Raw genomic sequence first — 20,896 nt, forward strand, 5'->3', positions numbered from 1 at the left:
CAAGGAATATGTGTTCGTGTAGATGACTGCCTGAAGAATGTGATTTATCACTTAGTGGGCCATATTCATCTCTGTGTGTAGGATGACCTCTTGAGCTGGGTGAGATATGTCTCTGCTGTATGTTGCAATGCAGAGGAAGTGACTCAGCTTTCTTTAAACGCACTAAATAAGGGTTTGGAGGCAGTCTGGAGCAGCAGCACAGAGAACTGCTCACCTGTGCTCAGAATTGGGGGGCAATCCTCCAGCTGTTCTTGTCGTGCACCATTCCTACCACTTATGCTGCCTAAACTAGTTTATGCAACCTTTTAAGCAGAACACGTGGGAAAAGTTGTAGAAAGAAAAATAATCCAGGCTCAGCTGAAATACAGTAAATCAGTATGGCATGATTTCTTCCTAATCACAACCTTTGATGTTTATAGAACAATAAACAAACTGAACACCCAGGCTGCAAAGAACAAGATGAAAACTGAATAAAAAGTCCTTTTAGCTTAATGACATCGTATAATTAGCTTAGTTATGCTGCCATACGTTAGTGGGTAACGGTGATAAGTATTTTGGCCTTTGTTACCCTTTATTTCAGTGAAATAATGTTCTCTTTATCTGAAGGCTGATGCCATAGAATAGTTATGTTTCTTGCAAACCAGACACAATCGTTATTTCAGATGGCAAATGCTATCCAGTAAAAACATTCTGTATTTATTTTCAAGGACCTATGCAAAGATCAGAGTCTTGGGAAGGGAAAATATCATTTTCTACTGGATCTCTTTGGCAATGTGCATCCTGTTAGAACCCGAGCAAACAACTAAGGGTATAAGTGGAAGATTTCAGTTGTCTTCAGTAGGCATTAAAGTACCTCCTTAGAGTTGAGACGCAATATGCATAATTTTTTCTCTGTTGGATTAATTTTGGGGGTCAATGTTCTTGTTATTTAAACCCTGCAGACCAAATCTAACTCTAAAATACAAGGAGGCGTCTCCCATAGAGTCTAGTGAGATTTGCACGTGCTTTTGTCAAAGATGAATTTGATCCAGTATTTTACACCAGTTTCCTACTGCAGGAAATATATGCACAATACCATAAACCTGGCACTCTCTATAGTTTTAATGACTTTATTGCACACCTATAATAAACAGCCTTTAAATTTCTACCACTGTATGGAAACTGTGCTATGCAAGCTTGATTTAATTCTGGTTTGTTTTTTCTCAAATTCAACTTTTCACACTTCAATATTATCCTGGTTTTGGCACAGTAAGGACAGTAGGAAAAAAATCTGTTACAGAGGTATATAGCAGTGATTTAATACCAATGTCACAGGTGACAAATTTTGTTCAAAAGAGATGACATAACAAGGGCAGATAAATAGTGTACCACTTCCTCTTCTAACAAGGCAGTTCTCAGTGCTTTGGTATACAGTATGATCAAAATGAGCCATTCTCCGAGACAACAATCCCTAACCTGGAAACTTTTATCTCTGTAATTTGTCTACAGCATTGAATCTACCTTTTATGATGTGTTGGAGCTACCAATTCAGCATGTGAGCTTTAAAAAATTTAGAAAATGTAGTAAAAAGAACATTTTTTCCTTCCAAATGTAATTTGGAAAACATAAAATACTAATCCTGGTAAACAACTCAAGATACATACAGAACAATGTTCAGTAAAAGCACGTTTTTTCTGATTCATGACCAACACGTTACTGTATAGCTGTCACAGATCAGCAAAACCTATTCTTGACTTTAAAAGTAGCTGTATTGCTCAATGAAAAACAGAATAATTATTGAAGTCACTTAATGTTATGATTTTTGTCCGTATATATTGTCTGCAGATATATATATATAATTGAACTTTATTGTATAGAATTTTGAATATGCAGATGATAAAGCCATGGCTCTGCTATAATATTTGAAGCACAGTTATTTTTTATTACAAGACTGCATCTGATATTTTTGTGTGCGAAAATTATTTTAATATTGATAACCCTATATTGCATTTTTTTCAGAAATTCATAAACAGAAACAGGAGAGACATGAAAAACGAACACCACTGAAGGGTAACTTTATTTTCTTTGTCTGTTTACCTACTTATATGTATGTAATATACAGTGTATTTGTTAACTACATATGTTAGCACTGTTGTATTATAGAAGCATTCAAAGATCGGTTGGCACAGACTGTAAATGATCAAAAATTCATGTGTATCTTAACATTAACAAATAGTGTAATTTTATGTTTGTGTGGCCATATTGTAAATGCACATTCATAATAAGACTTTCCTGTCCAAACCTATCCAGAAATTTTTTTTGTAGCAAAGGTGCAAGAAAGTAGAGCTCTGATGAACTTCCTCTGGTGTAAAAGGCGTGAAGTCTGTTGGGCAAGGAAGAAAGCAAATTTACAGGCCAGTGGGTGCCATCCAAGTTAGGAAGTCGTAGTTAACAGTGAGTCAGGTGTGTATCAGAGATAAGAAAAGCCTCCATTTTAAGAATCTACTCGTTTTCAGACTGTTTAATCTCCTCTAACTGGCACTTTCCAAAAATCCACAGAGGCACTGGTTTGGACTGTTTTTCAGAGGTCATGTAAACAAAGAAGTTTCCTGGGATATGTGCAGATTTTTTGCCTAAGAAAGCCCCCTCTGTAAAGGTTAAGCCACATAAAATGTGATGAGCATCTCTTTGATGCACCAGTGCTGTGCTTAGTAATGGCAGTAGGAAGCAAGAAGAAAGCTTATTAAAAACAGTGTGTATAGACATACACTCTCCCTCGCACAATTATCTTCATTTCTGTATGTATTCTTTATATGTTTTTATAGTGTTTTACACCTCTAGTGCTAGCTTTCTAGTTCTGTGCTAATCAGGGTCATCTGAAGTGCCTAGAACTGCTTCCCAACTACTTAATATATCATGTTGTATGAAAATGAATTTTTTGGGGTATCAGTGGGCTAGCCAGGCAATAATGAACTCAGATCCATTAGCAAGGGATCCCAGTTAAGGTCTTTTCAAGCACAGTATTCTAAAAACACAAATGGAGTTGCAGCCTTGACCCAAGCATCTTCTTGTATACCATTTAATCTATACAGAAGTGCATTGTTTTACATAGAAGAACATTAACTTTTCAGAAATGATTACTAAGAAGTTATAAGATGCCAGAAAAAAAACATTCAGGTGTCATTAGTTAAGTCCTTTTATGCATATGCCTGATAATGCAATCTTTAATTATACAATCACTTACTGAAGCACAGGACAATTTTTTTTTTTCTATTTTTCACTTTCATATTTAGTCCCAAAAATACATCTTGTACATAGGAGAAACAATTACAAGAAAACATTCTGTCTGGCCTCAAGCTAGAGCATGATAAAGGTGTGAATCTTTAGGGAGTTTTACTGTTACCTTCTAAAGTACCTCCAGGAAGCATGTGCAAATAAAGTATTTTATTGTTTTTAATAGGAAAAATCTAGAGGTAAAATGAATATCTTTAATAGAAGCAAACACCCCAAACAAATTTCAGTCCTCCACCCAAAAATATGGGGACACTAGAGTTTTAAAAATAATTTTAAGTATATTTTTGAATAGTCAAACCCCCTGAATCCAAGTCTCAAGATTTACAAGGGTCTTCCATCCATAAACCTCATTTTGAAAAGATTGTACCGAAATATGAGGAATAGATATAATGAATGGAAATCCCAGATGGAAGTGGCTGAAATTATAAGAAAGATTCTTACAGTATTAAGAGCCAGGCAAACTTGTGCCTTAAAATTTGCTTTTAATTAAATATTTTGATAAACTACCAGTAATAAAGTCCATTTCAATTACTGTACTTAGTCAATTTAATCCTGAAAAGAAGAAATACTCTGAGAAAAGATTCAGCAAAGCATTTGCTCATGCTTAAGAGCACTGAAATTAAATTATTTCACGATTACACGTACACATAAGCACAAGTACACTACAAAATAGAGTCTTTCCAATTTGGTATTTGATGTGTTAGTACATTCACAAGGGCCAACGGCACCCTGGCCTGTACGAGCAGGAGCTTGGCCAGTCAGTGGAGGTAAGGGATTAATTATCCCCCTGTACTCAGCTTGCATGAGACCACATCCAGATACTGCGTCCAGTTCTGGGCTTCCCAGTTCAGGAAAACCATCCATAAACTGGGGCCAGTTCAGTGCGGGGCCACTGCAATGGTCAGGGCTGGAGCAGTTGTGCCAAGGGGAGAGGCTGAGGGATGGGGCTGGCTCAGCCTGGGACAGCTGTCCTGTGAGTCTGTCATTTTGTAATGTACACAGACTTTGCAAGGCTCTGAGCTGCTGCTGAAGGCTGTTTAAGAAGTAGGTGTTACAATTGTTATTACTATTACTATCAATGAATAAGAGGCAACTATGCAATACTTTGGCAACAGGGAAGAAAAATAAAAAAATTTATCGAGACAAAAGTATATATCAGTATATAATTTCTGTCTAATGGAAGGTCCAATGATAATCCAAACGGACAGATCATCCCTGATTTTTATGGAAAACTGATATTAGCAGTGAAATGAATTGTCCTGCATTTCTGGGAAATATCTCTTATTACAACAGGCATTGAGAAGGAATGGGAAAAGGTTGATGTACTGTGTGGTTTTTCCCAAATACACTTCACTAATGCATTGCTGTTGGAGTGAGGGATGGAAGAAGACAATGTGATGATGAAATGTTACCTCTGACAGCCATACATTAAATCACAGTGATTTTAGGACAGATGTGCCTCTGAATTAACACTAGCCTCTCTGGTTTTTTGCAGAAAGCGTCTCTGAATTCAGCCTGATTTGACAAATAGATTCCAGGTCCTTCAAAACTATTTCATCTACTATGCGTAGTACATATCTGTCCCTCCTACCCCTATTGACTTGTTAATAAGGCCATATTGATAATGCAAATATTAAACATGACAGAATAAAGCTGCCTGTATTTTAGCATATGGATAAATTATGAGATTTTAAAGACAAATATAATGTGTCCCCATAATTTAATTTGCTGTAGCTGGAAGACAAGCTATTTGAGACAGCTAAATAGATAAATAGAGCTGGACCATATAAATCCACAGTATACTAGAAACCCACGTAAGTTGACAAAATTAGCAAGTTAAATGGCATATTTATGTTTGACACGGGCTGACTACCCTGATTTCTGGAGGTGTGGCTACAGATACACCTGAGTTAACTCTAACCTAGGTAACATGGTACAGATAACAATGTAGCTGTAGTGGCTCAGGTACAGCTATCAAGTATGTATTTAGCTGTATGGGCTTACAGCAGCCTAGGGTGAAGTCAATGCTGTGGGCAGTTTGACTACCACCAGTAGCTGTCAAACCTAAATCTCAGTTCAGATGGATGTAACACTGCCTGACTGCTCCAATTAAATCTAATTTTAAACTCTACAAACATGTAACTCATGAGACATTGTCTCGCTCTTATATAGGCATTTATGTTTGGTGTTGAAGGGCTAAATCCAGCACAGGGTTAGGTGCTGCAGCGAGCAGCGTGTGCATGTCTGGTGCCGGTCGGGGAAGATCTGAGCAAGCTCAGAGGCAAGCCTCTTCCCCCTTCACAGGTAATTGAGGTTGTATGTAATGAGTGTAGGTGCCTCCACAGTTCATTAATTGCTAGGATTTCCTTAGATTGTTGTTTTGGACCTGGAAGCCTGTGCCCCTCTCCAGATCAAGCCCTTTCCTTTTTTTTTTTTTTTTTGAGAGTGCCTTCAAGAAGAATTAAGTTATAGCCATCTAAGGTTACTTTACTTCTGAATAAAACCATCTACACAGAGATTTAATGCTCTCTGACTAATGCACTCTAACTTCATTGTATTAGTTCATTTATCTTAACTTTCCTGAGTCTTGCTCTGTAGACAAGCACTTAGTCAGTTAGCTGGAGCAAGCAATCTCTGCTTCATGCTTATTGCACTCATCACCTAGCTTTATACTAAGCAGCAGACTTAAGACTTAGCTGGAAACTATTTTTACTTCCCTTAGGTATAGAATTAGTGCCTCCTTATTACAACTCTTCTTTTTGCACTTGCTTTTTGTGGATGGGGAATGTCTCTGTCTCAAACACTTTAATGAAGAAAAACTAAATCACATCCCCCTTCACTGTGTCTTCCACCTGATGCAAATCAAATACACTATTAGATTATTGAAATTTGGAAATATCTCTCACATATATGCTATGCTTCTTGTTTTTAATTTTATGTGAAGTAGATAACAATACTCTTATATGATTAAGTTTGGAATGCATTGTTAAATTACCTTAAAATCTTCCATTATAAGCTCCTATTTTAGATTATTTATAGATTTACCACACTCCAGTCATTGAGGATGAAATTTTTTCATGCTCGTCTTTTTGCCCCAGGCTGAATTTTCATTCAAAGTTATATAAAAATATTTCAACAATTTCCAAAATCTAGGTTAGTGAAAATTAGGTTGGAGTGTCGTATTTTTTCCAATACTAAAAATAGTTCATTCTGAGCTTATGCTTTTTTGGTATTTGCAAGGAAGTCCAAGAAAATTTCTTTAAATTGTGGGAAAATTTTAGCTTACACAATTGTCATAAAACTAGTTTTAGTTATTCTTCTTACTTTTTCTGGATGAATCCAGCATCCTATTAAAAAAAGAAAATGTGATCCTTTAATTACAAAGTGCGTCATAAAGCAAATAAAATGGTTGAATTAAAGTTGAATGAGCAGTTTTAGTTCCAGCATTTTTCAGCTGAAGAGTGCTTGACTTCGCAGCCTTAAAAACATTTTTATATACTTTCTTTTGGTTTTTTATATGCAAAAAAAAAAAAATCTTGTTAACTTTAGTTTGTTTCACAGAAACATGGCAGTATGGTCAGCTTGGCTTATTTCTAAAACCTAACGCTTGCACCTAAGCACTGTGGGCTTGAAAAAGGGCATGTATTAAGCCTTTTACAAAGAAATAAATATACAAGTGACTAAATCTGGAAAAGATCTGTAGACAGTGAAGTATTTTCTATGACAAAGCTTTTAGGACTACATATTAAGCTGAACATGAAAACATTTCAGGAGGAAAAAACAGAGTTAATATGCAAAAGAAAAATCATATTGAAGTTTGTCAGATCAAAAGCTTCCAGGGACTTCGGTGTCCCTGCTGCACTGTGATTGAAGAGTCAAAAATGGCCAGTCATCACAGCCCTGAAACATGAACCCTTTACTTTTTGGCAACATCTGCTCTCCCCAGATAAGGTTCTACCCAAAAGCCATAGCTCTGACACTGTCCATAAGAAGTAATGGTAAACATTACAATCTGAGATTAGCAAGCTCTGAGGCTATGGGGATGTCAACACACAGGATAGGGCTCTTGGACTAACCAGAGATCACCTTCAGCCTATCACTGGGAAGAGAAAAATAGCTTATGCTTATGCCAGCCTGGTCTCTGCTTATCCACATTCCAGGCTCCCTGCCCAGGTACATCAAGTTACTTTTATTTCTCAAGAAGGAGCCAACTGATCCCTTCTCCATGTTTTTAGCTTGGAGTCCACACAAAGATTAATATTTCCTTGCATTTTAGCCCTTTATACCATTTTGATGACATGAAGGAACCTTAAATTAGATTTTTCTGTCCACTTTAAGATCTGCCAACACGCAATTCAGTTAGTGTCATTCAAGGCTTGTTTTGGGTTTTTTTTCCGAAGCATGAAATAAGGAAATGCTATGGAGAAACTAGAATAAATTAAAAAAATCCACACAGTCTGCCTTACACAAGTAAGATGTTCTGTGGCTAAAACCAAGCTTTCTGATTGCCAGTCTGTTCTGCACAGTTCAGCTATATTTTTTGGCACAGAGACTACAAGGGCTTTTGTCCGATGTGCAGGAGCTCATGTTTCACTGCCATTGACCATCACAGAGCTATTGTTTGCAACACTGTGCTATTGCCCCATCCAAAACTGACAACACACTGGCTCAAAGTGTTTTGCACAGAGCTAGCACCTGCTAATACAAATGTAAGATGTAAAAGCATGCTACAGTTTCTGCAAAAATATTCAGTCTAAGTTCTACATGCTATAGGGAGAGAGGAGACTGCTTTTCCTTGGTATGCTACCAGATGTCCTAAAGCAATTGAATGACATACAGTCTGTAATTCATTCAATAATACATTGCTGGTGCTGCTGCATTCTTCACAGCTGGTTTTTTTAGTGTAAATTGGCTGTCCGCATTCCTTAAAGGCTTTGAAAAATCTCCCTTCAATCTCTTTCCACTGTACTGCTGATTGTTATCAACACTAATTTACCTGTTATGACTGGAAATGTATTTGGATAATGCAAACACATGCAAGACATAATGAAATTACTGAATGTTTGGAATGATTCTTCTTAAAGACATGGACCTATTTTTTAATGAGGAAATATTTAACCAACAAAAAAATGCTTGCACGTCTGTGAAATGACATTTGCTGCAAAGCTGGTGAAATGAATGTATGCAAAAACATTACTGTGCTTGTGTATAAAGCTCACAGTTGTCTTCTCATCAGAGTTGTATTTTTTGTGGTTTACTTGTTGACAGAAACTTGAGTATTGCAAAGAAAATATTTTTTCCCTGAAATTACAAAATGCTAGTCTTTTAGTAGTAGAGGTTGACAAGGAACATTTTTGTTTATCTATCTAAATCATTAGGATGTGGAATACAACCATGTCCAAAAACATGGTCTGAAAGTTGGGTGGACAACAGAGTCCATAAGTATTCATGTTTGCCTGCTTCTAGCAGGACATGTAGTTGGTTGTGTTTTGAACAGCTGCTCTTCCTGAAGTTACACTCTGATTAAAAGAGATGTTTTCTTGCTAATCCATCCTGTGGCTGAAGTAACAGCTAAAAATAAAGAAAAAAGAGCATGGAAAGCAATATGCTAGCCCTTTTTTTGTTAAGAATAGAAAGCAATGCTGTCAAGGACTGAAAATAATTTCCTCTGTCAGAAATCTTAGAGTCAGGGTGCTTGTGTAATGGGACCAAAAGAGATCCCACAGATTAGATTAAGGTTGCCGAATAATCACTTATTTTGCAAAAATATAGTCTGACATCTGAAGGCTTATTCAAGGAAAAATATTTCTCTTGGACCTGGAATTAAATATTGACATTAAGAAGGTCTATACATCATCTAGTACCTGTGACTCAGAGCTAAAATCCATTACTTGAATTTACAAATATTTTTCCTCGATCACTTTGGTGAAATAAGAAGTGTACGTAATACCTCCAGATTACAGATTTATTGTGGGTTGTTTTTTTTTTTTTTTTATTTCTAGTAATTCACAGAGACAAACCTGAAAAACAAGAAAAAATTGAGAGGAAGGAACCCCTAAAGGGTATGTATTCAGCATTTGATGTTCCTTGTCTTTTTACCAGTGGTTCAAAACAGCCTAATTTATTGACTCTTGAACCCAAATCCCAATTATGTTTAAGGATGGAGGAGGTGTTGTGAAAGCCAGCTGGAAGGAGAATGAGGATTTTAAAAGCACTTTGAATTCATCACTCTGCAGAAAGGCTAAAATTATATTCAGAGATTAATGAATAAATTTTTACTGTATTATTAACTTATGTAAAAGATGCCCAGAGCATAACTAGGTGCCTTTTTTATTCTTCTTGAATAAATCCAAGCATAATATTTGTCTTTGGGAATACTTCTGAGCAAAACGTAATGAGTAAATTATAACATACAGGGCACGGTCCCTGGAGGCATTCTGCTTCAGAGACCTGCCTTAGAAAAAAAATTTCCCCAGGCTCTTTTCAGAGACATTGGTGTTAGAGAGGATTTACTAATTTGTTGTTAGTGTATGCCAACAATAAATTACAGATCTGCCTGTTGTAGGAGTCAGAATCCGGATACTGCTTCCTCTCCACCCACGACTCATGAGTTAGCTCTGGGTTCCAAGAGCCACCATCTAGTTTGCCTCTTGTGAGGGATTTTTTGGCAAAATGGAATTTTGTTGGAACATACCTGCTTGTCAAAACACTTTAAACCTTCTGAGAACATGTCCCTTACATAAAAATGTGATTAATGAAGTCTCAGGCTAGAGGAAGAAACCCATTCTGGAAGAGCAAATAGGCCAATGGTCATAATAAATCACCCAAAAAAGGGAAGACCCAATATCCAGCCACGGCTGATTTATTTCAGACCAAGAACATGAGTCTCACAACCCAAGTGAACATGCACCTTCCTGAAATCTGTGTTTGACTAGGCCTTTCTAATGGTCTCTGATTGGAGCTTTTCCATTTTATATAAATAATTCAAAATACATTGAGTTAGCAAGACTGACTCTAGAGGTTAATGGCAGGCACATAAGCTCAGGTTTCTGTTAGAATGAATATTTATTACTAGAAAATGGAATGGTGGTAACAGAAATTTTTTCTGAGATTTGGAAAAATGACAGAGCAAAGACTATAATGTCCCATATTAAAACATGAATGTGTCATTAAGGCTTCTCCTGTTATTTTGTGGAAAACTTGGGAAACTCTTCAGTTTGATTTGACAGAAGAACAATATTTAATGTTTTTAAAAGTTTCTTAGAACAGGAAAAAATGATCCCAGCCAATCTCAGATAGCCAATGAAGAAGAATAACAATTATTATACTGCCTTAAATTCTCGTAACTCCTACTAATATTCTGTCTACCTAACTGTATTTTATCTTAAAGTGAATGTATTACTTAGTTTTGTTTAGTGAACTATTGCTACAATAGCTACTAAAACACTGCTGCGTATAGAGATTCTCTGTATTCACAGTACTAAGAAATATTGCTTTCAGACTGTACATTATATTTTAAAACTATGACTATGGATACATGTCTTTCTAAGGCCCATTTCATTGTACTGTGACTGGGAGACTCCAAAGTTTCACTGCATCCCTGTATTGTAACTGCTGATTTTCCACTTTAAATACATTCCTTTTTCAAGATTAAGATAATGGAGAGAGTAAATAACATCCTATTCTAATTTCTAATCATCTTCTGTGATGAAGTTTAGAAAAGTTATCTAATGACACAGAGAATAATTAGAAGTGTCTCAGTCACTTAGAATTGACTCAGTCAGCTATGTTACGAACTGATTCTCATGTATTTTATCACTATATTGCTAAAAAAAAGTGAGCCTGAATATTCCCTACCCTTCTTCTTTTGCTTCCAGTTAGATATGGAATTCACGGTACTGTAAAGAACTTCCTTATTTTCTCATGTTTGACAAACGGAGTTTTACTAAACTGGGACGAAATCTCCACAGGAATTAAGAGTTAAAGCTACCTTGCAGTTTCACAGCTGACTTTTCTGAAGTGTTCTAAAATCCACGTGCTTATGTCCCATTGTCTAGAAAATTATTGTGTAAAATCCTAAGAAAAGTGAGTGGAAAATGTTATGTGAATGAGTGGATACCATAATACAGTTTCCACCGTCATAATGTTAGTTTTTACTTTGCGCATACTGGGTATCTAATTATGGCTCTGAGATCATCATTGCCAGGGACTGATCTCAGCTAGTGTCCATTACTAGCTATCTGTATCCATTACTGGTTATCCATTTCAAGCCAGCTGGCAAGTGACAGATGTGTCATTTGTGCATGTGATGCTCTGATGCTCCAGGATTGTTTCCAGGGTTTTTACGAGCCTCTGCCTGACAGAGTGTGGGGTGGCCCAGGTAATGTCCTCTTTCTAGTGCAGGCAGCAGCGTTTACTGTGAGCTCTGCCTCAGACCTTGACAGTTTTCTGAAAATCTCGCTTCAGGAATGGACAGACAATTGCAAGCGATGATGTTACTGTAGTAAACAGCTGAAGCATGCTACCATGGCTTGGATGGTAAGCAGTAACTTGTTAGCCAGAGTTGCCTGCTCACACCCATGTAGTATGATGTACGCTGTACAGATATGCAAGGGATAGCTCAGGAGTAAGACAGTTTGCCATTTTGTCTCCTAAGGCTTATCTTGGTAGAATTATTTTTGATTCTTAAGTTTTTCCACAGGTTTTTTTTTAATATATATGAACACATTTCTTCTTTCCTAGTGACACATAAAGACAAACTGGAAAGACAAGAAAAATCTGAAAAAAAGGAAAGGCATGCAGGTAATGATTTAATGTCAGAACTTATTTTACATTTTGAGGTACCTCAGAACTAATTGTCTACTCAATTTCCATTTATGTATCCCCTTGACTGGAAAAAATATTATAAAACATGAATAAAAATCATGAGATCACATAAAGGTTTGCAGACATACAGATTGAGTAGCATTTTGTATTCCTTCTGCATGCCTGTTATTTTTTTTCTGAGGAAGGGACATAATGTATTTTATACTCTGGATTAGTATAATCTCCTAGTAATCTCTGAGTATTTCCAATACTCACAGTAAGTATGGTTGCTAAGAGAATATGGTCTTCCAGGAAAAACCCCTGACAACTTGTAAACAAAGGGAATGAAACAGGCCACGTGAAAAAAAAGTTTTAAACACTGAATAGGGCAGGACTAATTCTTACAGTAGTTACTTGCAATAAATAGGTATCTAGCACTGCTTTATCTTCCACAATTCTTAATTTCTTTTGAAACACCAACACAAGGCTGGAGAGTACATAGCAATGCTCATGCATACATTTTTGTGTTCTTAGTATAAACTTATATGCTGGAGTCAAATAGGCAGCTGAGTGTTTTCACACGCCTCGTCCCTGTAGGGTACCTCAGGGGATATGAACACATACAAATACCAGTTCTGCACACCCGTGGACAAGTTACTGTGTAAACATTAGTTGCTAAAAATTAGCAAATCAGGGCCCACATAGGAGAATATTCCAGACTACCCACCACTCAGTGACTATTGCACAACTCAGGTGTGTTCCGAAACCTGAGCCACAAATCTAGTCACTACAGTGTACTTTATTTCAATTTGTAAAGTGGAAATTAAAAGCAAACAAAAAGCCCCAAAGAGCATTAGTTCTAATGCCACTGCAATTAGATTTGTAATTAATTATAGTGTTTAATCATTCATAGCTGGAAAAACTGTTAGTTGTTATGTGGAGTTCAGAAAATCCTTCAGAAATAAACCAAAGTAATAAACAAGAAAGCTCAAAAATGACAATAAACCAAAATAAACCAATAAATGACAGTATAAACAAAACAGACAAAATGAACCAATAAACAACATAAATAAGCATGACTCTTCTTGACTAACTTCTTTCATGGGATTAGAGTTGTGGCAGAAAGGCCATTCCTTCCCCAGCCGACAGCAGAGACTTCAGGGATGCTAGACGTGTTTTTGAGAGTTCGAATCACCTGTTTCGGCATCAACAGCAGAGAGCAGCAGCTGAATCAATCTTTCTGGTTCTTTGCATGGATAGCCAGGGTGCCTGGTTGTGTTTCTTGATCTTTTTTCTCCTTTTTCTCATTTAAAATGCATCATTTCTCTTTTTTTAATAAACATTAATGTTGTTGTTATTTATTTCTAGCTATTCACAAGGAGAAACCTGAAAAGCCAGAAAAACATGAAAAGAAAACACCTTCTAAAGGTAATGCGGTTTATTATTAGAAGTTGTACAATTTTAGATTTTCAGCGCTTATACAGTTTGGGAGACTGTGGAGTAATTAAAGTATAAAACTCTTCTAGTCCATGCCCACTTTTTTTGGGTGCTCTCACTTTTGCTTGAGTAGGTCTTGATCAGCCCCTGAGGGAAGTCTTGCTCAGTGTATATTTCTTGCTTAGTTCTCTTGTTTTGATGCACAGAGGTAGTTATGAATCATTCTTGTACAGGTAAAGAAATAAGCCTATGACTATTATATTTTCATTCCTTGATGTCTTTTACTCCACAATGGGATTCAGTAATTTGCCTGCAAAGAAGGCTTTCTCTTGTGTACCAGTTTTCAATCTGGTGCAGACCTAATGCAAGAGTGTTTACTGTCTCTCAGTCTGGGTCTTCCATCACATCCAAAAATAGATTTTCATTTTCTTGCCTTTATTTTTTTGCAATAACATTTTCATTTCAGTACATGATTTGTACTGTCCTCCATGGCAGAAGTGGCTTTGGTTAAGATTTACATATCTACTAATTATCATATATATTCTGAAGCAATAGCGTGTATGAGAGGTGATTTTCAGTATTCTTTTGACTGATAATTCCGTCTTTAGCCATGATTTGGACTGGGAGATTTCAAAATCCAATCAGCTTGCCCTGTTATGCCATTTTTAAAGACTAACATTTATTATTGCTTGGCATTTGAATGTTTTTGCTCCAGGTTTTCTTCTTTGTTTTTTACATGCATTGCTTTTCGGAAGCCAGATATTTCTATAATGAAGTTAGGTTTCAGTCTTTGCCTCTTCTTACTTTTACTCAGTTAATCTTGAAAAAAATACTATGCAATGTATCTTAATATCAGTCTGTTATGGCATTCAGATTAATCTCATGATTATGGGACACATGAATTAACTAGGTTTAATTTGAATCTGTTCAGACAATATAGATTCAAATGTACAAATCAGTCTTTATTGGACTCAACCTTACTCTAAGGAGAAATGTAAAACAGAAGGTAGGAGTGAAGAAAGAGAAAAAGTGGAATGAAGACTTAAAGCCTTAAAAGACTTTGAAAGGTAGCCATTGTCCAGTCTCTCTTTTAAAGGGATATTTGGTCATTTTTTCTACTTTCAGTGTATAACTTGAAAGTGTAGGATTTTTTTAATAAAGTGAAATCACACTGAAGTAATCCAGAGAAAATAAATGCCCACAGTGTCTGTGTAGATTTGAAAAGCAAATAACTTCCAAGAATCACTGAGATATTCCTAATGAGCAGCCAGCCTATTTACCCATTTATCTTCTGCTAGCTAACCAAATAATCACTTAGAGCTTTAATGTGTTTAATAGCAGCCATGACTCCAGTCACTGGCTGGAAAATTTTATGAAGAATTTGGCCACTTTGTAGCTAGGGTGATTTGCTGCTGCGGTGTGACATATAGACATGCTACCCTCTCTTGAAGAGTCTCCATGCCGTGCGAGTCCCTATGGTGGACTCAGTGCCCTAGGGCACTTGCTGCCCTCAGCACGTCCAAAGGCACATTTCTGCTGGCAGCATGCCGCTGAGCTACCTGTTGCCAGACTCACCTCCCTTTTGTCTGGGGTCTGCTCTAAACTGGATCAGCTACCAGCAGTGCTGAGGGGTCATTGCAACCACTTGCAGTCCCTAGGAAATGAGGATGCTCAGGTCCAGGCCAACTTCAGGGAACAGGCGTACTGAAAATCGGGTGGCTACTTCCCCCCCAGTCAGCAGGTTTTCCCTACGCTCAATAAAAAGACTTAGGGTACTTCTTCAACCCCCTGTTAATGGCTCAAGAAAGCTTCAGTGATATGAATGCTATTTAAACACATCATCTAAGAAACAGCTATGTTAAAAAAAGAAAAACAAGTCTAAAGATCAGTCATGGCTCATACAGGCAGCAATTCCAGGCTGGAATTCAGTTAGAGAGGATGTTGCTATTATATAGTTATCACTCGAAATAAGTATAATTAACTCTCAAGGCTGTTTTGTTCCAGCAATGTGTCTGGATGGCGACCAAGAGAGGAAAGATAGAAGTCTCCGCATAAAATTTTGACAGCCTTTCGGGGACATACCAGTGTGTGCTTACACAGTGTATCCTGTGCAGACATGAACTCACTCAAGCTGGGCTCTGAAGTGAGCACCAGGCTTGTGGCTGTGTTTGTATAACAGTGAGCCCAAGCTAAGAAAAACGCCTTTCTGTAAGAGAAATGTAGCCACACGGCTTCCTGTTGGAAGATCAAGCCCGTGTCTGCTCGGAGCTTGAGCTGAGCAAGTTTGTGTCATCTGGAATATGCGGTATAAACATTCCCTACAAAGCTTCAGATCTGTGTGACTGCCTTGTTTTCTAGTTAGGTGAGTCCCAACAGATATTTTGAAGCTTTTTACCCCAGTGTGTGAACCTGAGAAAAAGAAGCAAGAATTTTTGCAAACTGAAAAACAGGAATCATGAAGAAATGTGAAACTTCCAGGGATGTTGCTGTGTTTTAGCAATGTTTTCTCATTCTTTGTGAGGTTTTTTTTCCCTAATGTACAATTCTACTCTTTTCTAGTAATTCAAAAAGAGAAACCTGAAAGACATGAAAAAGCCGAAAAGAAACCTCCTCCCAAAGGTATTTATTTATTTATACTACATTTTAACCAGACTTTACATTAAAATTCATAAACTTTTTTTTATTGGAGCAGAGAATATAATGTGTATGAAAAAACAGCTACATGACACTATAATGAAATTAAAATATAATTTGAATTAAAATGTCTCTAGAACATCCAGGGGTTAGTGCTATGCATGATCCCTTTTAAAACCTGTTGAAATTTCAAAGATGAGAATTACAGGTATGAACCACCATTTCCCTGAAAAAGAAGTAGGCCTATCTGTAAGTGATGTGACATATACATTTTCACTATAACTAGTTAAGGAAATTCTTTCTTCACTAGCCAGCAATACTTGGTCATGCTGTGGCTTTGTTTGGAGTAGGAATGCTCTTATATAAATATCTTTATTCTGTTTTAGAATAGGTAGAACTATTCAGTTTACATATTGATAAAATCAGTCTAGTCAGCCCAGTGGCTTAATAGAAATAGAAGTCTAGAACTTTTCAGAAGACATAGATTTTGCAGCACACAAGTTTTGCCTCTAGGAGGGAGACAGTTAGAGCTATGAAGAAAACAGAAGTGTGAACGTCATAGTAAACAGATTAGTTTGAACCATATCCAGTGGCATTTTAAACTACTGTTGGATTTTCCACTGAAGTGAACTAGAAATACACATGTCAGCATCCATGTCTCAGATGAGAAAAGGCTGCTGACACTTAAAAGCAGAAGGAATACTCCCGGTCTCACCAACCTCTGTGTAGCTTCAGCCACTGGTATTTACCATTTGATAATTCTCCTTGGAAACCTTCTCACTCTGCTGCAGGACACATCATGAATTGGCCTGTCTCAGACTAGTCTTTCAACCTGGGGAGTTGGTGTAGAGAAAGACTCAAGAACTCAAGACTTCTTGGGCAGAGTCCTAGAATCAGTGCATAAAAGCGACCCTTACAAATAGCCACACTTTAAATCAACTACTTTTACAGCTTACAACAGAGTTTAGCTCTGATCTCTGAAGTCTAAAGTTACTCAGATTTAGCCTGGAAGTACCTTCCATATTTGTTTGCTTAATGACCAACTTTTGTCTCCCTAGTTTATACCATAAAAGTTATCATATTGTCATTAGAAACATTTAAAATTATTTGCCATAGCCTACTATATTTAGTATCAGTCAAATACTTGGTACAGGACTGAAGACAAAACATGCTTGCATCTCATATTTCTGTCGAAGACTGTCTGGTTTTGGGGAATTATTGTTTTCATCAGATCTGAGCAAGGTGTTAATAATGAAGAAAAACTCATTAGTAATAGCACAAGATAAAATAAATGGTATTGAGTATTATTTTGGGGGAAAAGAATGACACTGAAAGCTTTTTCTTTATTACCTGCAGAGGAGAAGAAAGTAAAGAGCACTAAAGTGGAAGCAAAAGTTAAAAAGGAAGTGAAGGATGGAAAAGGAGAAGCAAAGATGGCTGAGAAGGTCAAGCAGGCAGAGACTAAAACAACAGAAGTTGGGCTAATAAAGGCCAAACCGAAAGTTAAGGAGGAGAAAGCTCTTCAGACTGTAACTAAATCGGAAAAGAAAGGTAAACAAAACCAGGAGGAAACAGATGAAGATCTTAAAAAGGTAGTAGGGAAGAAGCAGAGAGAATGGAGTTAAAGCTAACAAGGACCAAAGTCCACCCATGAAAAACAAAAGTGCAGTACAAATAAATTCCAGATGAATCTCACACTGCTAGGAGGAGACTATCAAGAATAAAATAAGTTTAATCTATATAACCAGAATGTTCTAACTGTTTGTCATGGCTAAAAATTCATTTTCGTTTAAATCCTTCTTTACCAAGGACCAATTTCTCTTCAGATAGGCCTGAGTCTTCATGGATTTGCTCAGTAGCATCTTATGTAGTGTATTGCTAGCAGAGTTATTTTGGAAAATACAGACTGTCCAATGACCTGTTGGGAATTTTGTTTTGTTTCTACATCTGCATATGTCCTCTGTAACAATAAGGAAAGTAACAGCAGAGGAAAGGGAATGTAATAATTTGTCTTACATCAGATTATATGAAGCATTGTCATGTTGTCAGGTATTGTATGACACCGTGATATACCTGTCTGATGTAACTTGATGTGAACAGCTTCCAAATTTCTCCTAAAAAGGAAAGAAATGCCATTACCCTGGTGAAAGAAGAAATTAAGTGATAAAACAAAGAATCAACATGCATCAACACCAAACAGAGGTGTTAACTATATGCTCCTCTTTGTCAGAGCCAGCCTGGGTTCTTCCACTCCCAAGTTGCACTGACTGGTTCCCTGATTTCCCTGTGTCTCTTCCATGGCATTAGGTACAATTTTGTATGAATGAAGGCAGCAGGACCTGGCGCTCTGTACGAACTGCCACACTGCAGGCACAGGATTATTCTGACATTAATAGAGGCAGCTCAGCGTTGCATGGCTCACCTATCTGATCCTTTCAGCTGGTAACCACAGATAAATCGTTATGCCTGAGCATCAAAGCAGCCATCCCTGCCTGGATATCTAAATCTGCCTGGGCATATTCTCTCAGAACTTCATAACCATCAGCTCTGGACCCCTTAGGAGTTGCCTAAATTATACATTTCTAGAAATCAGAGATTTTGAGACATAGCCCCCTTTCTGACACGCATAGTGGGCTGAACTAGTATTTTTTAACATTTATTTGTATTCTAGTTAATTTTGTTTTTTACGTGAAATATTGGAGCCTTTGAGGCATAAAATCAAAGCAGCATCTTTCATGCTGATTGCTGTGACCAAGGGGAAAGTTCAGCAAATTGTTGAGCTCCTCTTGGGAGGTGCAAATCTCTTTCAGTTTTTGTTTGCTCTGACAGGGTTTCAGTGCACAGTGGGATCCACTCCATACTGTTCAGGATAAGGCTCTCAAAAAGCAATGGTGTGCAGATGAGGCACTTTACTCCCTGACAGCAAAATATTTTAAGTAAGTAGGGGTCAAAGATTACAGAGAGCAAGAGAGAGTGGTGGTGATTTTTTTGTTTGTTTGGGTTTTTTTCATGGGTTTTTTTCCTCCCTTTAATTGATAAATATTAGCAAAACGATCCATCTTAACATCAAACATTAACAGATCACTTTGTAAGTCTGCTTTAGAGTGTGACCCCAGTGACTGTGCACTGAACCGTGGCAGGTGAAAGTGGGAATGAGCAGCTGGAGCGGAGGAAGGAAGGAGCCTCTTAAACTACGCTTATCACTGGAGATAGGGCTACACACATTCAGTGAAAGCTGCCTTTTCTGCTTTCGTCCTTCCTTTTTCCACCATAAGCTGCTGCTGCCCAGCTGGATACTCTCAGAAAATTCAGTTCTATATTTCCATCCCACTGTGACCCAAGGTGAACATAATTTTGAAGTCAATATGGTTTTGCCAAGCTTTCCTGATCCTGCAATCCTTACTTTTCCTTGCTCAAGGGAGTAGTTCTGCCAGCTTTTCTGCAACAATGTAAAAAATATAACAGTAATCACAGAAGGGTTGTTATGGTGTCCCTGCTGTTGCATCATTCCTTACTCAAAATTAAAAAAGATAGGTCATCTCCTAGGGTAAATCAGATGAGATCCAATGACAGAAATATCTATGACTGTTTTTATCAATAAGAATCTAGTGCCAAACTTTAACATGATATATGAGCACTCAGATGAAAATCTGTGCTACTATTACAGAGTTATAAGGTGAAAACTATAGTGTGAAGTTTTCTTTTTAACGGGAGAGTTTAAATTAAAATTAATTTTTAGCCATGAAGAGACATTTGGAAAATCATATTAATTTAAAATTCCTTAGGTTTCAATTTTTGCTGATTGGCAGAATTCCCATGAACTTCAATGGGATGTTACTGTGCACCTTATTATTTCAGATACAGTAAAAATGTTATTTTTGTTATTCAGAGTTTAACATTCTGCCTTCAATTTTTTTATAAATCCCAGTTTTCAGGGGTTCAGTTACTAAAGATATCCTATGAGAAGATTAATACGAAGTCTTTCTTCTCAGGTACAACCAAGAATAAACCTTTTTTTTTAAAGTTTATTCAAATTACATTTCCACGAAAAAACCCACAAACAAACAAACAAACAAACAAAACTAAAAATCAAAGCAAACAAAAAGAAAAAAACACCCAAACACCCACAGTCTATTTTAATCCTGGTTTATATTACTATGCTTAAAAAATGGATTATTTTAATATCAATGAAACGCTATGAGCTGCTAGGCCCTCAGGCTATGTCTGTATCATAACCTAAATAGAAACATCATAGGATTGTGCTCTGTCCTGTGATGGTCCATACAGCTTGTGTCCCCTGATGTAGTTTTATCCCATGCCATCTAGCAGTTTTCCATACAATGCCCCAAAACGGTCCAGGGGCTCTTCCCAGTAGGCAGCATGGATGATGGCAGCTTGTTTTGGCAAAAGAGGAGCAAAGAAAACTCAGAGTTGTGGGCAAGAGCTGTGCCCTGCCATTTGTTTTTTCTGGGCTAAAGAATTGACATCGGTCCATTCTAATTATTAATACAGACTGGCTCACTGAGGCCCTATTTGCAAGTGCGTTGAAGTCAGTGCAAACACTTTGCTGACTTCAGTGGCTTTAGATGGACTGAATGAGAGTACAGATTTGTACATACTTGTTTTCTCACACATATGTTGCTACTTTTTTCAGAAAATTAGCACATAGACTTAGGGCAGATATTGCAGCCAAATTCTTTAGATTCCTTAAGGATGGAATCCAAAGCTGGAGACAGCCAGAAAGATA

General features: G+C 37.1%; 1 protein-coding gene across 1 annotated transcript in view; it reads left to right on the forward strand.

Annotated features, from left to right (window-relative positions):
• The window catches only part of TRDN (triadin), a 242,640-nt gene that overhangs the window by 69,442 nt on the left and 152,302 nt on the right, over nucleotides 1-20,896 (forward strand). Inside the window, 6 exon segments of the mRNA XM_050893954.1 lie at nucleotides 1,999-2,049; nucleotides 9,276-9,335; nucleotides 12,016-12,075; nucleotides 13,447-13,506; nucleotides 16,075-16,134; nucleotides 17,506-17,700. Coding sequence (XP_050749911.1) covers nucleotides 1,999-2,049; nucleotides 9,276-9,335; nucleotides 12,016-12,075; nucleotides 13,447-13,506; nucleotides 16,075-16,134; nucleotides 17,506-17,700 — 486 coding nt within the window.

The sequence above is a fragment of the Gymnogyps californianus genome, chromosome 3, assembly GCF_018139145.2.
Source record: "Gymnogyps californianus isolate 813 chromosome 3, ASM1813914v2, whole genome shotgun sequence".
Classification (NCBI taxonomy): domain Eukaryota; kingdom Metazoa; phylum Chordata; class Aves; order Accipitriformes; family Cathartidae; genus Gymnogyps; species Gymnogyps californianus.